The sequence below is a fragment of the Tachysurus fulvidraco genome, chromosome 6, assembly GCF_022655615.1.
Source record: "Tachysurus fulvidraco isolate hzauxx_2018 chromosome 6, HZAU_PFXX_2.0, whole genome shotgun sequence".
Taxonomy (NCBI): Eukaryota; Metazoa; Chordata; class Actinopteri; order Siluriformes; family Bagridae; genus Tachysurus; species Tachysurus fulvidraco.
Genome location: NC_062523.1, coordinates 24389024 through 24410010, shown reverse-complemented (window position 1 = coordinate 24410010; position 20987 = coordinate 24389024). Strand labels below are relative to the sequence as shown.

Below are 20987 nucleotides of genomic sequence, written 5' to 3'. Positions count from 1 at the left end.
CTGTTTTTTATTTGCCCGGCCAATCATAGGAGCTCAACCGTAACCCCGCCTCCAGCACTGCACTCAGACCGCGCGCGAACTCTCACTGGCGGCATGGAAACAGGGGGAAGAAAAATAACCAGGTCAAAAATATTTTCACACGTGACACGCCAACCATTGGATAAGGTTCTCCTGACACATGGCGCGGTGGAGTCACATGCGCTCTCTCTCAGCTGTTTGTAGCACTTGATGGCTCTATAATACCATGATGCAGCAGTTGGAGAAGTAAATAGCATCTGAGATGATTACAACAGAGGCTTATGAATCACCAGCTGATCTATGTGCGATCAGACGGATTAAAACCTAAAACACCGCATGTAAAAATGCTGATCAGTGAGCGAGGGGTTATTTCTCACTTTGTGATGTTTTTGCATAGCAACAGCACCCCCCCCCAGGCCCCCCACCCACACAAAAAGAGAAGAAAACATCAGCATTGATCGTTTAATGTTACAGAGAGGTGGAGAACAACGTTTTCAGTGAACTGGCAAGGTGATGCCACTGTTCTTTATGATGACAAACTATTACTGTAACTACCACCAGCTTGTAAATAAAACGTCTGTGTCAATGCCACTGTCATACGTGTCTCTTCTGCACCTTTAAACACTATGGATTTTAGTCTCTAGACCTGAAACGGTTAAAGTTTCCTCAGTTGGAAAGAGCGAAGTCTGCACAGCAACAAGCGCCACGGTTGCGTCGCGTACTGCAGTAAAAGCTACTGAGCTCAGAGTACGTGTGTGTGTGTGTTTTGGTCCAGTTGCTGACGTTTCCCTCCATAACAGTCATCAGTTGCTACCTTATCGGCAGGACTGTCTCTGCTCCCTCTAAGCGTCCTGGGGATGAAGGATGAACCGACAGGATGAAGGCGCAGTATCTGAGGGAACAGGGTTCTTGACTCTTTCCGCTGCACCGAAGATCATTATTTTGCCTATTTTCCGCACTCTTAACTAGATGTAGTTCAGGAAACATCCATCGAAAAACTATGCACTCGACGTGAACCTTACTCAGCTGTTTCATAGCCGTTTCTCAGTATTATGTACAGTGTTTTATTTTTTGCAGCCAGACATTCTGCAACTTTAAAGACTCAATCTAGGAATTTTGTGGCTTTGTTTGTTTGTTTTTATTGATTCGAATTGAAATAATAGCTATGTGATATGGTGATATGCCATTGTAAACTCTGAATCAGTGGGGTTAAACCAGCAAGATGCAGATGTCACTAATGAGTGGTACTGTATTGATTTGATCTGTTTTACACTCGCTGACCCGCTTTCATGTTGATTTAATCTTTCTTTCCAGCCCGTCATGGATCTGCTGGAGGAGGACCTGACATGCCCGATATGCTGTTGTCTTTTTGAAGACCCACGTGTGCTGCCGTGTTCACATAGTTTCTGCAGGAAGTGTTTGGAAGGCATCCTGGAGGATAACCGAAGTCCAGTTTGGAGACCTGCGTTCAAATGCCCGACGTGCCGAAAGGAGACCGCGCACAACGGCATCTCGAGCCTGCAAGTTAACTATTCCCTGCGCAGCATCGTGGAGAAGTACAACAAAATCCGTGCGAGCCCAAGAATGTCTCAGTGTCGCGCTCACAGTGGACAACCCCTGAACATTTTCTGTGCCACCGACCTGAAGCTCATCTGCGGCTTTTGCGCCACTACAGGAGAGCACAAAGGGCACAAGTTCTGCGCGCTAGAGGAGGCGTATGAGCGAGAAAAGGTCGCCTTCGATGATTTGCTTCGTGCCGTTGAGAGTTGGAAAGGCGCTGAAGTTCTCTCCTGTCTGGAAGCTCTCGAGGGGGCGAAGAAAAAAGCCCTGCAGATGGCCTCGAGAGACTTGGATAGGGTCGCGGAATATTTCGACAAGCTGCTCCGTGCCCTTGAACACAAGCGCAGCGAAATCCTGTCGGACTTTGAAAGCCTAAAGTTGTCGGTCATGCAAACATTCGACCCGGAGATCAACCACCTCCGCTCGGCGCTCGAGGAACAGCAGCGGGCGCTGCGCCTCGCCGAGTCGTTTCGCTCCCTCTCCGACCCGCTTACCTTCTTGCAGTGTATGCAGGACTTCCGCGAGAAAGTGCGAGCTATTCGCGAGACGCCGCTGCCCGCGCGCACGGACGTGGACGTTGGCGCGCTCGTACCAAGCTTCGACGTGCACGAGTGGGACCGTGTGCGTCTAGGAGACGTGGACGCGCTGCGCGCTCCGCATGATGGGGGGGCTCTCCGTTCGCCGACGGCTCGCATTGGCCCCCCGCGTCTCTCCCGATTCGTGTGGAGTTGCGCCGTCCTGGTGTGCGTGTGCCTGTGCGTGCTGAACTTTCTCCCCGTTGACTGTTTCGCCGCGAGTCTCTGCACTAAAGCGGTGTCCGCTCTTGCCGCTGTCTCTGTGCCCGCGCCTGCAGAAATGCTGCGGTGGATCTCGCTTTGCTGGCAGGAGGTGGCGGGAGTGTGCGCGCTCATTACAGAGCTCTGCAGGAACTGCATTACTGAGCTCATCGACACCACGTCAGAGTTTATCAGCTGATTTCCAACCGGTGGACTTTTTCTTATCTACCTTCTGAATCTGAGGTGCACACAACAGAATGTAATTGAAATACAGGCCTAAGTATTTCACCTGCGTGCATTAATACATTTATATTACTGTCTGTTTGTGTTTTTTTTTGTTTGTTTTTGCTTTACGCACAGTCAGCTTGTGTGGAAATTAAAGTTGAACATTTGCAAAGTAATGTTAGCTATTTCAGTTAAGTGAGAAATAATTGTGGGTGATGGCTTAAAATTTGTTTAAGACTCAAACTAAAATTTTGCTTATCAAATAACTTCCTTATCCTAAAACTCAGATTAGTTCGAATTTTCCCAACCATACTGTGTTTTTTTGCAATTATTATTAATGGTGGAATTTATGAAAAAGAAGGAAAGGTTAATTGTTATGCATGTCGGTATATATATATATATATATATATATATATATATATATATATATATATATATATATATATATATACATACACTCACACACACACACACACACACACAAACTTTATAAAATGTACACATTATATATTTTCTACCTAAAGGGATTGAATGTTGTGGTGAGTCCACTATAAGCCCGGTTTGTTGTTCTTTATGGGGATTATCACTTTTGTAAAAAAAAAAAAAATAATAATAATCTATTGCCCAAATGTGTTTTATAGGCCTGTAGCTTCGGCTGCTGATTATAACATGCACCTTATAAGAATGAAAATAATGCTTGCTTGCTTTTGTTTGTAACTTTATGGCTTTGTGCTATTTCTGCACTAATAATCATGGAGTATATATTTGGGATTGATCCCGTCTACCTGTTTGCTGTACACATCGGTACTGTAAATAACCTGCTGTGTAGGCCTACAACAGGGTGAGTTATTCTGGGAGAATCCTCCTTGCATCCTACTTTTGTGTTTCTTTAAAACTGAAATCCTCCAGTAAACCATCCTGGTGACGTCACCGCTCCCACCGGTTCACCGATCAAGTCTTGCACACACGAAGTATAAATTTAGCCGACTGTTGCCAGGCAATTTCTGCATGAAAAGTGACATTAGTTTTGCCCCCACCCCAACAGCCTAGTTTATAAAAATAAGTGTTATATAATGAAGAGTGAATACCAGTGAACGAGTGCGTCACCCAGCTGTTTCAGGGAACCCTGCGAGCTGTCCGTGGCTCTTTATCACTGTTTTTCTTTCTTTTTAATAATTAAACGCTTAAACATAATAAAGGATAACCATTTACACACCGATGCCCTTTTCTTTCCTGATGATCTGGGGACCCTGCTACAGCATTTCGAGCTGACTGTGCATTATAAAGCGCTTCACACTTCATCCCGTGCTGCATTTTCACATAATAGTCCCATAATCAAATACACAAAAACTACCTTATTAAGACGTGTTTAAAAAATACACTAAATGAAAACTGAAAATTTAACAAATTATTTTAGTGATTATTTGGGTTCAGGCTGGCTATATAAGGGACTAAAAGTCACTGTCATTTTGCGCTGTGATACTGCTGTTACATTGCTCAAACAAACAAATAAATAAATAAATATAGTGATTTTAAGAAAATATTTGGGGGGGAAACAAACAAAAAAAACCCAACGATTTCAGTCATAAGAAAATGCATGCCTGATTATCCACTTTATTATGCCGTATGACAAAAAGGGTGCAAGAAAAATACAGATTTCGTTTAACTTTAAATCTTAATTAAATGTTAAGTTCAATTACCTCCTAATCACAGCAAGTGTGTAGATCTGCACTGATAACTCGACACCGAGCAGCACAGTTCCTCTATAGTCTATATGAAGAATAAGTAATCGACAGTCTGTTAAAAAAAAAAGTATAATTAAATCGTTTGTTGTACTAAAAAAAGTAAATATCTATAAGGATCGAGCTGGCTGTGTTCATCTCAACTCTGTATAGAACTTTATATGAAATGATTTAAACCACGTGTCTAAGCGTGTGAGATTTAATGGTTTTAAAGATTCTGTAGTTTTTAAGAAAAAAAAGCACGTAGCACATTGCGATGACTTTATATTTTTTTATTTTCAAAAATGCGCAAATTCTTATCCAGTGATGTTCGAAACATTTTTTAATATATTATTTAAAAAAAGATACAATTTGTTACACGTATGTTTGTTTACTTTGTGTTACACTATAATTATTCCGAATGGATCTAGTTTAAGATATTTAAAAACAAAACATAGTTTAATTATGATAAAAGGTAGCACTTGAAAATCCTTATTTGCACTATTGAATGTCATTTTTATAGAAAACAAAAAGTGAGCTGAGCTGCATGAACTATTGAGTCTGGAGCCGATTTAGCTCGACTCCTACTGACCACGTCGCTTTTTATATATTACTCCGTTTTATTTCTTAAATAGGAGCCAATATTGAGAATGAAGAATAAATGAACAGTTCGAAAATGTCTCGAAAATACTATGCACTTTGGGAAAAGGTAAGCGAATCTGTAAAGACGGTGCAGGACTGTAATCAATAACCGAATCGTCTATTTAAAAAAAAAAAAAAAAACTTCACCACCGTATTTACCAAAACTATTAGGATACAAGTAAATTAAGAGAAATTAAAAAAAAATAAACGCAAATACAGAAAACCCGTCCACGTTAACATAATTAATTTTTATTTCACCTCATGGACGAAACGATGACCGCAAACCCCGAATGAGTGAAAATGTAAAGTGTAAACTTTGTAAAAATGCCGGATCAGATGGCAGCTCATGCGTTTCGAGTAGCTGGGGTTAAAAATCATGTATTGATGTTTAGACACAGTCACAGACTTCACTGGGAATTTATTATTAAACGCTGTACGTTTGTTAAAGCAGTAAGTGTTGGAAAGAGAAATAAGTTGTAAAAAAATAACCAGAGAAATGATGAGTGTGCTGTTTGAAATGTATTACTTTGTGTTCGCGACATCCGAGTTTATAGATTTGTTATAAAAAAAATAAAATAAAAATCCCAAGTAATGTGTTTATCGCAGCACTGAAAATCTGAACACTTAGTTTTATATAATATAATAATAATAAAGAACACCACCATACACCAGAGTAAGAATTTGATTGCAACCCAGCTGTGAAAGCTCAGCTCTGTTTAATCAGCCACCAGCTCGCAATGAAGCTTTTGGCTATATGCATGCAAAGTATCGCGGTAACATCTCTGACCACGTGACAAAAGTATGATTTAAAGCAGTGCTTTAGGTAAACACTAAAGTTTTTCAGAAAGCTTTTAATTTGGCAAACCAAGCAGAATACATTATAGAACAAACAATTTGTAGCACATTTCAGAAACAAACGCTAAAACAAATATACAAAATGTACAGAAATTTTGCAAAGAAAATCAATTACATCACTTTTTCCTCTCTCTTCTTCTGTGTTTACCTTTAATCAGTGATCACTGCTGAAGAAGCTAGATGTGCGACTGCTGGATGAACGGACATTTGTAGCGGTGAGTCAGCCAAAGGAACGCTGCTTACTAAACCGAAGTCAGGACAAAGATCTTGCGCCGCTTGGTGACTTCTTACTTCAGCAGCACGAACATACTGGAGACATCTGTCATGGTGTAACTCCAATATTTACATGCTGCTAAAGCAAGACAACACGCACTCCCACACCTACAAGTGTGATGCAAGTCCTAGGCACTGATGCTGCAGCACAGTACGGCCTGCATCTCTGTATCACCACAAACCATTCTGTGCTGCTACACCACCACCTGAAAAGCATATTTTACACACACACACACACACACACACACACACACACACACACACACACACACACACACACACACACACACACACACACCTTGAAAGACAGAAACTCCCCATTCTTGTTAATTTTTTTTTGCTTCAACACAGGGCTCCGGCACTCCATCTGAAATGCAGGAGAAAAATCCTCGAATGAGTATATAAACATTCATCTCTGACACCTGCATGCCAACACACAGGATAAACAGCATATATCTTTTAAAAATATTGATTTTAGCAGTGGAATTGCACATAATATATTTTTTTAATATATGTAATGCTTATTGTAAATACCCAACTTATACACACACACACACACACTGAACTGATTTGTCTGCAATTGTTATAATAACAGAGCACAAATCTGTATTTTTAACAGCATGATGCAAAGCAGAAATTGGACAATTATCTCTGGAGCACCATGGAAAACCAGTACTGTAACACATAGAGAATGGATCAACACTGCCGAGGACCAGTACGCAAGCATAATAACTTCAATAACCAGCCAGGGCAGCCGTTTAATCGGCCACAAAGTGACCTTCAAATGCAACCCTTTACTGTTTCTATAGACTAATCACTATAGCAGAATGATTCTCCCCCCAACTTCTGATATCTATTACTGATATAAGTGTAACATTATAGCTAGCCTGAAGTAATCCAAAACTGTTGCATCAGCAAGTTCCAACACGGTCTCATTAAATTTGGTAGGATAAATGTTGATGCACTCAATCTAAAAGTAACAGGAAAGACATAGCCAAATTAATTCTGTAGAATAAAACTGCAACCTATTTCAAAAAACATGTGTTCTGACCAAGTGTGTGTGTATGACTCCAGAGACTGCATAGTGGGTAAAACAGCTCAGCCCACTAATCTATGCTGCATCATGCATTTAACTGCACATTAACGGAAAAATTGAGGAACAGATGCATCAACCCATTACCTTATAATAGCACATTAGTGTGTCCAAAGTCTCGCAGTTAAAACTGTGCAAATGCTTCCAAAAATGTTTCCTTGTTGGTTGCATTACACATGTTTTAAATACAGTCAAGATCAAACAAGCAGTTACACCAGCAAAGCAATTAGGTTGGAAAAATATGGCTCACTATAGTACTATCCTAACTAAGCCATATCATTCTATGAATTATTTTATATAAATTTCAAATATTTTCAAAACAAACTTCTATTATTCAATGTTTTAAGTAAATTTCAAAGACATCATGTACCGTACATCAGAGCTGTCATTTAATACATAAAGAAACAAAACAAAAAAGAAACGACATGTGTGCACACCCAGGTCTCTGAATGTTTTCAGCCATACACAGGTAAGTTTGGAAACAGATAAAGGGTGTATGTGTCTGAGACACTAGGGTGCTCCACATGATGATAACCTGACACCAGTAAGAAAGCGTATGTGCAAATTTAGGCTATGCAGTCACAGCACAGTGCTGAAACCACATTATGCCAAACTATTCTGTTAACAGTATTTACATTAAATACAGAAACCTCAGTACAGGAAAGACTACATTGCAAGGGAATGTAGACTTGATTGTGATTTCTTGTCTTAAGCTGCACACTCTAAGCCACTGTCTGCCTCTGTAACCTTAAATCTTATATTCTGTTTCCCATTTTTATAACTTCAACTTACTATTCCTATTAATCCCAACCAGCTGTGGTCTGCATACAACGTCTTTAAACAAGTGGACAATAAAATCAAATTTAAGAAAGAAAATGTGAATAATAAAATTAATATTTTTAAGAGTGTGAAATACTTTTACCAAAGTAACCATCTTTTAAAGCTCTATAATCACAATCACCTCAAATTTTTTATATATATATATATATATATATACACACACACACACACACACAATTATATAATATAAATATATATATATATACAATTTGAGGTGATTGTGATTATAGAGCTTTAATATATATATGTCAATTGAAGTATCACAAGTATAAGCAAACATAATTCATCTGACCATTATACACTAATACAATACAGTAAAACGTAGTGTATTGTATTAATAAATTGATCGTTACATGGCTACATTAACTGGTGTTTACAGATTTACAAACCAAGACTGCCCAAATTACTCATGATTTTCAAAAATAATAATAATGAAATAAATAAATAAGAGTCAAATATAAATGCTTTCTATTATTCATACAATCCCAAATCATCTAATACTTTTCTAATATTAAGCTTAGTGTGTGTGTGTGTGTGTGTGTGTGTGTGTGTGTGTCTATTTGAAACAATATGACCTTCACTGAAAAGAAACATGTACATCTGAACATTGTTAATTTTTTTTTAAAAGTAATAAAACACACTCAGCATGCTTTATTAACTATTGTAGACCACTTACAAGTTAACTGTAGGGTCAGTAAAAAGAAATAATTTTTACAAATAAATAAATAAAGCATCCTTTCTAGTCACTGGGATTTTTTCAGTATGAACCAAAGATAATACAGAAACTACATATTTAAATTTATATTATGATGTAGTATTAATATTAATTGCATTAAGATATAGATTATGTAATTAAACATATTTGGTAGTATTTAGAATGAACCACACCCAAAAGCAAAACTACAATGTAGGGACAAATATATAAAAAAAAAAAAAAAGAAAAGAAACTAAGGAGGAAAGCAATTGCTAAGGGGAATAATAGCTTGTAGGTAAACTTGAAAATATGAAATGTGGTTGAAAATGTGCATAAAAATGACAGGTTCTTTGACTGAATGAATAAACATACACACTGGTGTCACCCTAATCATTTAACCTCTTTTAAATTATGTCCAGCTAAAGACCACATGACCTACAGTGCAAAGGGCATCACCCAGAACTCCCCCCTGTCAACATTCTATAACTGGTGCTTGTACGCTTCTACACACACACACACACACACACACACACACACACACACACACACACACACACACACACACACACACATCATCTGTACTGAAAAGGGTGTAAGTACCACCATCACCAGTCACCCATATTACCAAGCAGCACATTTTCCAACCAAATACCGAACTGTTTACAATCTAAAAAACAGTCATGTCAGTCATACCAATCATTTAATCCTTTACAATTTTTTCAGCCGTGACACATGTGCACGCAAACATGACAAACATCCATCTAGAAAGCTGAATGCTGACCAATTTGTGTGGTGAAAACAAAACTCTTAGTCAAATATTTACTCTAAATAAAATCAGGGAAAGAGCAAGAGCAGAACAGCCAGCACAACTGCAAAGCACCCATGCACTTGACAATAGCCAGATTCATATACACTTTGACCACACACAGGCAAACAACCTGTAACCTCTTTTACTCCCTCTGTGTGACCCTTACACACACCACCATGCCTGGATACCACTGAAGGTCTATCGGCATCTATCACCAAACTGAACTCTCACTGAACATGCTTGACCAACAGGAATACAAACAAACCCAAAACTGGTCAATGTGTGTCTAGTGCAGCTTTCACTTAAAGATGCTGAATCCGTGTAAAATGTTAAACATTAAAACAACAGCCTCCCAGTGAAGTATAAAATAAAACAAATAAGGCATTACATAACCCATCTTTACTTTATTCAACTATTCTCTATTTGTAAGCATGTAAATTATTTAGCATGCTATTGCTGGCCTGTTAATGTGGACTGAATGTCCCCGGGGCTGAAATGAAATTGGCAAATTCGACAAAGGTGCATATTAGGCCTATTTGCTATTTTGAAACCACTCAACAATCATCCAAATGGTCATTCCACCTCCACATCAAGTATCTCTTCCAAAGCCCCAGCTGACTGGTGTGATAGAGGTACACATGGTTCTGGTTTTGTTCATAATTTATAATAATACATAAATAAATGTTAGATTTTTTTTGTTAATTTTATATAAATTAAATACACACGCACACACCCCTATACCACCATTGTGTATGACTTGTGTATTAAAATTAAAATACACAAGTACTGTTCCTTTTTGCTGCTCAACAGTGCACAGGATCTAATTTGCTGCATGTAGCCCACACAAACATTTTTTTTAAACAGCTCAACAGCTTTTTTCTAAATATCGGTGTACAGAAATAAACTCATCTGTCCATTAGTGTCTCAAAATGGACACTACACTTCACTGCAGTTTGGTCTAAAATACATTTTGCACTGGTGAAAAGTTTACAATAAAAATTATAAACTTATAATAATACTAATTATAGAACAACAGTCGCATAAACAATAATTTCATAAACTTACATCAACCACTGTTTCATTGTCTACCAAATCATTCACTAATTGTACCACACAGCTCTACTAAAGCAGCACTAATTAAAAACATTCTTATTTTATTCATTTAGCTAACACATGTACACTGGCCCTTAATATAAACTAATGATCAGGGAGCATTTAGTAGAAATACAGCTTAATGAGAGATAAACAAAGGCATGACTTGGGGTTTGAAACACATTTCCCAAATTATATCACCTAGTCAGAAGGGAACGCTCTCAAACTACATTGTATAAATCTGCACAGAAAAATAAGATTCAAAACACAATTTAGATTAATTTTGGTACAAAATAGAAAACATCATTTATAAGAGTAAAGCTCTTCAATTCCAAAACAGACTATTGAAATTAATTTTATAAACAAAGCATATGCACTGAATTTTTAATAATAGTTTTACCAAGACATAAGACATTCAGGAAATGCCTTTAAAAAAAAAGGTAATATTTCCTAAAAGAATATTTCCTAAAAAAATATTTTCTAAAAGAATTATAAGTTCTTGCCATATTACTAACATGTCAAAAGAACGTAAATGTTGCTAAAACACAGAAGGAGTACATGAGTGAGAGAGAGAAAGAGGGTGTGTGTGCTTGCTCATTAAAAGGTAACGTTGTGAAAAAGATAGAACTGGTTGTGGTTCAGTTGAGGGGGTTTTCCCTACGGCCCCAAGAACCCACGAAAGGAAACCCGCACACTGCCAGCAAATAAAATGCTGAAAATAAAATTAGCCTAAAAACTCTTGCACTGACAAACATACAAAACTAAATGAGTTTTCTAATGTATACTGGCTTACACACTATTGCTGGTGATGTATGTAAGCAGTAAAGCAGTTCAGTGCATTGCCACAGAACACCAGTGCTATTGAGGTGGAGAGAGATCTTAAAATAAAAAAAAAAGGAAAGAAATTCCTCCAACACGTGGGTTGTGATGCTGAAACAAAAGCAGCATAATTTTAATGTACGGGATTGTTTGTCGTCAATTAAAACACTATTTCTTTACCTAGGCTACACTCTTGACGTCTTAAACAGGTTTCTCTACACGTGATCTGCACAACCATAGTGCATCCTGTTGTCAAGCATGCTAAAATGAAGTGGGAAAGGGGAGCCAATCCTGAGAGGGTAAACTAAATATTTTCTAACTCAAGTTCCTTCGTTTGAAAACACAAAGCAGTAAGTGTGCTTCATTAAAGCCTCTGCTGCATCCTAATGAGAAATGCATAAATTATCTTGGCTTCATAGATTGAAGTCTCTATTTGTTTTCCTGCATATTCTTTGCTGGGGGCGAAACAGCTGGAGTGTATCATCACTTATACCAATTACGAGGTTGAAGTGTCACGTTAATGACTTAATGGCCTTTCGGTGTGATTTCAGATTTGTCCGAAACCAAATTACTTTATTCTTAAAACATAAATGACAACTGTGGTTTAAGAAAGAGAGAAAAAAACGCCAGTCGAAATGAGCTTTCTATTGACGATAACTGGGGCCCTGAATAAGTACAAGAGATCATGTGGATCACTTTATAAAAACTAAATAAATAAATAATTATTATTACAATGTAGTCACCGCGCCGAAGATCAATTTTACACTGTAATGTTGGACATAAGATGCTATTACATCTAACTGTGTGTAACACAGGGTCTGGGACACTGGTGTATATATAAATAAACAAACGGCTAGCTTTGTGTCTCTGACGTGGATCTGTCATGCGTCGCCTGGTGGTTTTGTTTTCTTTGGGTTTTTTTTTTTTTTTTGGGTAAACAACATGTCATTTAAGCTTCACCGACTAACTCGAGATCAAGTGTTGACATCACGATGCGCCTCTGTTTCCAAACCCATTCAGCACTTCATCAGCTTTAAACACCAAACTAACTATCACTGCTTATCGAAGGCAGTGTTGTAAATATTAAATCCTTAAAAGCTAGGGAAGATTTAATCAGTTATAAAAAGCTATAATCAGTTTACTTACAGTTTCAGGAGGCGAGTCAGATAGTGTAAAGCATATAATAAACTTAGAAAAAAATTATTTATATATATATATTCAGATTTCTTATGACTTTTTCAGTAGGATAAAAACCCAAATCGCAGCACTGATAATCCAATACAAATGGCTGGAATGCATATCCTCCATCTTCGGTTTGGGTGAAAATGTGTTTTTGGTTTGTTTTTGTTGGTAATTTTTTTCCTTACTTTTTTTAAATCTGAAACAGAAAAATAGTCTATTGCTTGTAGAAAGGTCTGTGTGTTCGGACAGAGATCCCGGTGGTGCTCGTGCGTGTGTCTCCGTGCTGATAGGCTGCTCAGGCGCCTCCACTTGTCCAATCCCGCTCAAACTGCGCGTTCAAAAAATGCCGAAAAAACAACAAACCGACAAAACAAACGGTCGCATCCGCTTCTTCGTCTCGCGACCTTATTTTCAGAATTTTTCCAGATTTTTAAAAAGCTATTCACTAATTTTTAAAAAATTATAATAATTTTCAGTCTGAAATACGAGGCTAATTCACCGCCGATTCTCGTTCGCGATGCTAGCAGAATTAGCTTCGCTAGCTAGCTTACTGTATGTATGTATCCTCTTGTCTCCACTTCAGCTAACGTTACTTTGCCCTCCAACTTGCTTTCCTGTCGTCTCCATCAATCCTCCTCAGCCGCGTCCTGCTTCCATATCGTTATTTTTATTTATTTTTTTATAATTATTAAACGTTTAAACGAGTAAAAATAATTTCGTTATCATTTAATCCGACAAAAAACTCATATCCGTACCACAGCAGCTGTTATTCCTGCCGCTGCTCACTCGAAAATGGCGCCGAAAGCTCCACTGTTCATTCAAATTTGCCGGAGCCACGCCCCTTTCACGTTGAGGTATGACGTTAAAGAGAGCGCGGCATATGATTGGTCGAAAGAAATGCATCCTCAAATCAGCTATAGCAACCCACGCAGAGAGCCAACAGACAGCAAACATCACAGTGCTGAAGTTTCACTTACAAAGCGAGGGGTATTATTGCATGTTAGTACTGAAATTAAACATACAACACGAAATTAATGAATACTAATATCATTGTGTCTGTTGTGTCGTCATTATTTGTGTGGCGCATATACATTTGTGCATATGTGCATTTGATTTGACACGCAGACAGACAGTTTTAAGACAATGAAAGACACATAAACCTTCAGATCGTAAGCCGCAAAATATTTTTTCTAAATTTATTTAGTTGATTAGTGTAAAATAAATGCACGCGCGTCTATGGCAATTACACTGCAAATGGTCGGTGCTGATTTCCGAGTTTGTTTGTTTTTTTTAAAGAAAGGTTTATTGCCTGCGTAATTGAAAAGGAGAAGTGTAAAGAGTGATGTAGCTCCGCCGTTCCAAGGATGTTGAAGTGGAGTCTGCGGCGCCGTGACAACAGCAGTGAGCGCGAGCTGCAGCGCCAGTGACGCGCTCGCCCCATCAGCAGCGCGCGACCCGATTGGAGGAGCACAGAGACAATCTCCGCCCCTTTTCTGTTTACTGCCCTCTGAAGCGCTCCAACAGAGCAGACATTCGCCAGTGTTAGATACATCTAAATATTGCTTACAGATCATTAAAAGTAGTAATTGGTCCCGTTTTGAACCGTATTCTATTATAAGACACACTGTGTATAATGTTATTGTGTTATTGTGAAAGACTACAACAACTGACAAATGACCACTGAAGTGTTATTGACTACTGACTACTGAAGTGCTATTGACTACAACTGACTACTGAAGTGTTATTAACTACTGACTACTGATGTGTTATTGACAATTGACTACTGAATGTTATTGACAACTGATACTGACTACTGAAGTGTTATTGACTACTGACTACTGAAGTGTTATTGACTACTGACTACTGACAACTGAAGTGTTATTGACAACTGACTACTGGAGTGTTATTAACTACTGACTACTGATGTGTTATTGACAATTGACTACTGAATGTTATTGACAACTGATTACGGACTACTTACGTGTTATTGACTACTGACTACTTACGTGTTATTGACTACTGACTACTGACAACTGAAGTGTTATTGACAACTGACTACTGATTTATTATTGACAATTGACTACTGAAGTGTTATTGACAACTGACTACTGACGTGTTATTGACTACTGACTACTGAAGTGTTATTGACTACTGACTACTGAAGTGCTATTGACTACGACAACTGACAACTGACTACTGAAGTGTTATTGACTACTGATGCATTATTGACTACTGACAACTGAAGTGTTATTGACAACTGACTACTGAAGTGTTCTTGACTACTGAAGTGTTATTGACAACTGACTACTGACGTGTTATTGACTACTGAAGTGTCAATGACTACTGACTACTGAAGTGTTATTGACTACAACAACTGACAAATAACTACTGAATTGTTATTGACTACTGTCTACTGAAGTGTTATTGACTACTGACTACTGGAGTGTGACTACAACAACTGACAACTGAAGTGTTATTGACTGCTGGCTACTGACTACTGAAGTGTTATGCACAACTGACTACTGAAGTGTTATTGACTACTGACTATTGAAGTGTTATTGACTACTGAAGTGTTATTGACTACTGACTACTGAAGTGTTATTGACTACGACAACTGACAACTGACAACTGAAGTGTTATTGACTACTGACTACTGAAATGTTATTGACTACTGAAGTGTTATTGACTACTGACTACTGAAGTGCTATTGACTACAACAACTGACTACTGACTACTGAAGTGTTATTGACAACTGACAACTGATGTGTTATTGACTACTGACTACTGAAGTGTTATTGACTACTGACTACTGAAGTGTTATTGACTACTGACTACTGACTACTGAAGTGTTATTGACTACTGACTACTGAAGTGTTATTGACTACTGACTACTGACTACTGAAGTGTTAGTGACTACTGACTACTGAAGTGTTATTGACTACAACAACTGACTACTGAAGTGTAATTGACTACTGACTACTGAAGTGTTATTGACAACTGACTACTGACTACTGATGTGTTATTGACTACTGACTACTGAAGTGTTATTGACTACTGACTACTGAAGTGTTATTGACTACAACAACTGACAACTGACTACTGAAGTGTTATTGACTACTGACATGTTATTGACAAATGACTACTGAAGTGTTATTGACTACTGACTACTGGAGTGTTATTGACTACAACAACTGACTGCTGGAGTGTTATTGACTACTGATGTGTTATTGACAACTGACTACTGAAGTGTTATTGACCACTTACTACAGAAGTGTTATTGACTACTGACTACTGAAGTGTTATTATGCTCAAATAAACTGTCAGCTCATTATACGTGTAGTAAAAATGTATTAAAAAGTAACTATTGCCAGAATTGAGATTACATGTAGATTACATGTAGTTTTAAGTATGTCACATTAAAACTACATATCTCATGGAATGCCAGTTGTCCTGCCAAATTAATGGACTGTTGTATACTAGATTATAAATTATTTATAATAGAAATAAAACTTTGGTCATGGAACAACAAATTAAAAGTATTCATGTATTTACAAAATAGAATCAAGAATGGGTAGTAGCAGTGAGTAGTTGGGAAACAAAAACAGAAAACAAAACAGTTACAATTGGCATAATTCCCATTTTTTCCTTGTAAATGTAAGAAAATAATTTAAAAAGAAGAACAAATAAGTGCATAGGACAGACAAAAATGTTGACCAGCAAATGGTCTTTGCTGGATTCCTTTCAGCCTAGGGGTATTGCATTCAAAAATCCCACACCCACTGACTAAATGCATCAAGGTGTTTGTTTAAGCTGACATTTAATTTACAGCACATGCTGTGGCATGGTTTGTTATTTGTGGCAATGGACATCAACAGTGGGGAGGGAAAAGTGCATGTGTGTTTACAGATCTACTAGATCAGGAAGTGTAATCTAGAAAGCAGCATTAGTGTTACAAACTAACTTCTTTTATGCTATACATGAACAAGCATGTCACATTATAGATATAACTGAACTCTTCTGCATTATACATATAATGCACAGAGACACAGTCAGAGCTGAGCCACACTTCAACTTTCTAGATAGAAACAATAAATGTAATAAGTGGCTTCAGGCCATTTTTGCATTGTTTGTGTTTGTGCAAGTGAATGCGTGTGTGTGTGTGTGTGTGTGTGTGTGTGTGTGTGTGTGTGTGTGTGTGTGTGTGTGTGTGTCTGCATATGCATGGAAGCATTGGCTCCATTTCAAGACAATTATGGCTTATTTCCTGGATTACGAGACAGTTACAAATGCTCCTTTTAGGGACAACAGAGAAAAGATAAAATATTTAAAATGTTTTAAATATTAAGTTATATACAATCAAATTCCTATTTGGTATATAAAGCCTCTGGGAACTAATAATTGGGAAAATCATTAATCCACATTTTATACAAAACATGTCCTTCTGTGTCATACTTTAAATACACTAGTCCTATTATTGTCTGGTATTATGATCCCGGGTTGCTTAGACATTTAATTATATAATTAAATATAACTAATTATATGTAACTAATTTAACACAGTACCCAGATTTTTATAGCTGCCACATAGAATGTAAACCAAGCATTTATGTCCATGGCCTGCAACAGCCTCACAAGTGGTAGTTATTAAAATTATGACAGTATATTTATTTCAAGCTTCAAAATAAAATATTGATTAATTAAAGCTATCTACCACAAAGTAAACATTAAATATGTGGCCAGTTGAAAAAACATAGGGTTAAAAGAAAAAAAAGAGAGCATATAGACATACAATGGGTTTGGAAAATATTTACACCCTTTCAGTTTTTGCAAAGGGTTAGTGTTAAGATTGAATTTTAAATGGATAAACCATGTAAACCATGGACAACCATGTCCTTCGTGCTACAGTGGTTGGATGGAAGCTGCTCTTAAATAAACGACATATGGCAGGCTTTTAAATAACTATGAAAGAAAGAGGAAGTGGCTAAGACGAAAAATGTAACTCTTTACGAGTAATTCCAAGCCATATACAGTATCTGTAGAAAAGTACGTAATGCTCATTAGATAATATGATCCCAATGGTGAAGTATTTTGATGGTAGCATCATGATGTAGATGCTGCTCAGCAATAGGAAAAGGTAAAATTTTCAGAATTTAATGGAATTAAATACAGAGAGGCCCTTGAAGAAAAGTTGCTTCAGAGTACATAACAGCTCAGACTTGGCTGAACGTTCAACTTTCACCATGACAATGACCTGAAGCAAACAGCCAAGACAGCACCAAAATAGATGGAGAAAGTGCCCAAATACAGGTGTGCAAGGTATGTAGGCTTGTACACTTATTCAATAAGACTCTACCTCTAATTGCTCCAAGAGGTGTATTACATAAAGGATCTTACCTAAATGAGATGTTTCAGGTTTTTATTTTTAAATAAATGTGCAAAAATAATTATTAAAACTTGTTTTCACTTTGTCATTATTGGTCATTGCATGTAAATTTATTCAATTTTTTTGTTTGACCTATTTGTGCTACACCATAATGACCCGTCTGGTCAATCACACTTAAAGCATTTTAGGGTGTAATCAGAAGAGGGAAGAAGGTCCTGGAAGCATCAAATTTTAGGAGGTGCTGCAGTTTAAAGGCAGTTCCTGCTACCTTGATCCATTAATTATAAGCATCATTACAAGTTAGAGTTACTATAAAATATGATTAACATGTTCATATGGCCAAATAAAATCGATTCTTAGACAAATTTCTTAACTTCAGCTTAATTTTAGATTTGTATATATGTTCTCAATGGGGATGCTTTATTGAAAAATATAACATGTACATCATATATATAATCATGCACAGATTCAATAGGCATAGCATTTTCTGCATGACACTGATGAAAACCAATACAGTTGCTGTATTGTATTTCACATAAAAAGCAATGTGGATTGCAGCCAGCATTTAATTCTTAAAAGGCAACCCCATATTGATTGTTTTTCACAAAGTGACGTAAGAGCAAGGCAGTGAAGGTTTTGCTTTTTGCTGAGGCACGTTAACCTTCACAAATCAAAAGCAATGCAGGCTGTCTATTGTATTTTATGATTTCCCCACAGTATAATTACTTTTCAAACTGGCATGGATTCTTGGCCATATACACCTTATTAGGAATACTATACTAATACTGACAATTCACTTTGCTCTCAAAACTGCTTATATTCTTCATGGCATCTGATTCCACAAGATGATATTTCTTTAAGAATCTGGTCTATGATTGTATCACACATTCCCTGCACATTTTTACGGTGCACTTTCATACTGTGAATCTCACGCTCTACTACATCCCAAAGGTGTTTTATTGGATTCGGTTTGAAAAACACTGAAATAATTGTCATATTCATGAAAGTAGTTTGAGATGACTATTGCTTTGTGACATGGTGCATTATCATGCTGGAAGTAGACACTAGCATAAACTGATTAGTATTAACAGACCCAAGGTGTGCCAAAAAAAAAGAAACATTTGTCATTACACCACCTCCACCATCCTTGACTGTTAACACAAGGCAGAGTCCATGGATTCATGCAGTTTAGTGCCATCTGAGTGCCTTTATAGCAGGAATCATTCACCAACAATTTTGTCATGGTCAAAATAAAAAAGATCACATTTCAACCATCAGAATGGGAAAAATGTGATATTGTTTATTTTGACCATGTTTTTTATTTTTACAAAATATCTAGATGTCACCGTTTCATTTCAAAACTGTCTTATATGCATATTATTTGATCCCCACCAGGATATAAAAACATTCCCACACCCTGAAAGACGCGCGCGCGCGCACACACACTCTCACAAACACACACAGCAGTTTTTCGATTACTTTTGTGAAATAAAGGCCATAGTTTTAAAGTTACCAACGCAAAAAAAAAATAATAATAAAAAAAAAATAATAACCTGTTTCGGTATTTTATTAAACTGAATTTTGTTGTAGGCAGCCGGTGAAATCAGTAAACAGTGGCTGACAAACAGTGGCTACAGACATGCCCAGGCACGCGCGCATCCTCACGGATGTCCCGCCTCTGACAGGCAGACGGGTCATGACGTCACCCACTCCAAATATAGCGCGTTGCTGGCGCCTCAAGCCCCGCCTACCGTCGCTAGCCCACGCCTTTATTGGTGCGCCGCTATTGTCAATCACGTGATAAGACGAGGCCGCTGTTATTGTAAACAGGGTGCCTACTTGTTACAGGCGCTCCAGCACACAGTCTAACCTATCAAAACATTACAACATATTATAGTTTGACTATTGGTATTTCACTACAAAATGATCAATTTGGTAAAATGCAAAATCACACTGATTGATATATTTGGTGTGGTGGGGGTGGGGGGGGATAACCATCTTCATTAAAGCACCTTGAGAAAGGCAACCTTCAATCTTCTACCTTAAATATATCTTCTGACTTCTATTAGCTATAATATAATAGTTTAATTATAATATCATGCAAATCACCATTCTCTAAACTGTCCATTGCCTTCTTGGCCACGAAAACACCTTCCATAAGAATCTTCTTATCTTCTCCATAAATTAAACGAGGTATCTTACTCGATGAATAACCAGGAGTTTTAGATGCACGTTCTGTTATAAACCTTGATTGATTGATAGGCTTGTTACTGAGGGCTGTGTGCAGCAACAAATGTTGGATGAAATGCGCTTCCATCTCAGGAAGTCAGGAGTTTTTCCGCCTTAACTCTCAACCTGCTCCACTTCCAACGTATCTCGAGAACCTTACAACTTTAATAAGTTAGTTGCACGATCATAAGCCATGGTCGTATGTCTTAATAAACCCACATTCACAGATTAAAAAAAAAGTTTAGGATCTTACCATTTGAAGAGAAACGCGAATGCACGAAGTATTCCTTGGTTTGTGGGAAATACAAAAAAGTCTCCAATATGGTAAAACCAATATTACCACACAGATTAAAAACCTACTGATCAAATAATCATTCTGGTTCGCGATGATTAGCTGTGAGTTTATTTATTGCCTTTTCACCGGGCATTGAGGAAGTTCTTTTGTTCCAGTATTTATACACAGCGTCAAAGTTGCACGCTCAGGAGGAGGCGGAGCGGCGCTGAGCTTTTAAAGGAAGGACGGAAAAAGAGCCAAAGCGCACACGACCTATAGACAAAGATAAATCCATTGCACATTTTTAGACCCAAAGTAGTGTCTGTTACATGAAATACCGTCTCAGGACTGATGCGCAAAACGGATTTCTCTTTTGAACAAAGAGGCGCACGAGCAGAGCTTAATGTTCATCCAAACTGCGTCCCAAACATATAGTCTGTTCCTAGGACGTTTGTATATTACATAAGCTATACATCATGTATGAATCGATTCCAGGTTATGGCA

The 20987-nt window shown here is 37.6% G+C and overlaps 1 protein-coding gene and 1 long non-coding RNA gene across 2 annotated transcripts; one reads left to right on the top strand and one right to left on the bottom strand.

The window, feature by feature from the left end:
- The first annotated feature begins 510 nt into the window (after positions 1–510).
- trim13 (tripartite motif containing 13) lies at positions 511–3794 on the top strand. Its single transcript, XM_027143566.2, has 2 exons — positions 511–528; positions 1333–3794. The coding sequence occupies exon 2, from the start codon at positions 1339–1341 to the stop codon at positions 2551–2553; it is 1215 nt and encodes a 404-aa protein (XP_026999367.1). The 5' UTR covers positions 511–528; positions 1333–1338; the 3' UTR covers positions 2554–3794.
- A 1822-nt stretch (positions 3795–5616) lies between these two features.
- LOC113640997 lies at positions 5617–20674 on the bottom strand. Its single transcript, XR_007140789.1, has 2 exons — positions 20463–20674; positions 5617–6437 (listed from the first exon to the last, which is right to left on the bottom strand). It is a non-coding gene; the product is annotated as an uncharacterized LOC113640997 (long non-coding RNA).
- Between the last annotated feature and the right edge of the window lie 313 nt (positions 20675–20987).

Coding starts and splice junctions, on each gene's coding strand:
- trim13 (XM_027143566.2), top strand. CDS start 1,339: ATGGATCTGCTGGAGGAGGACCTGACATGCCCGATATGCTGTTGTCTT.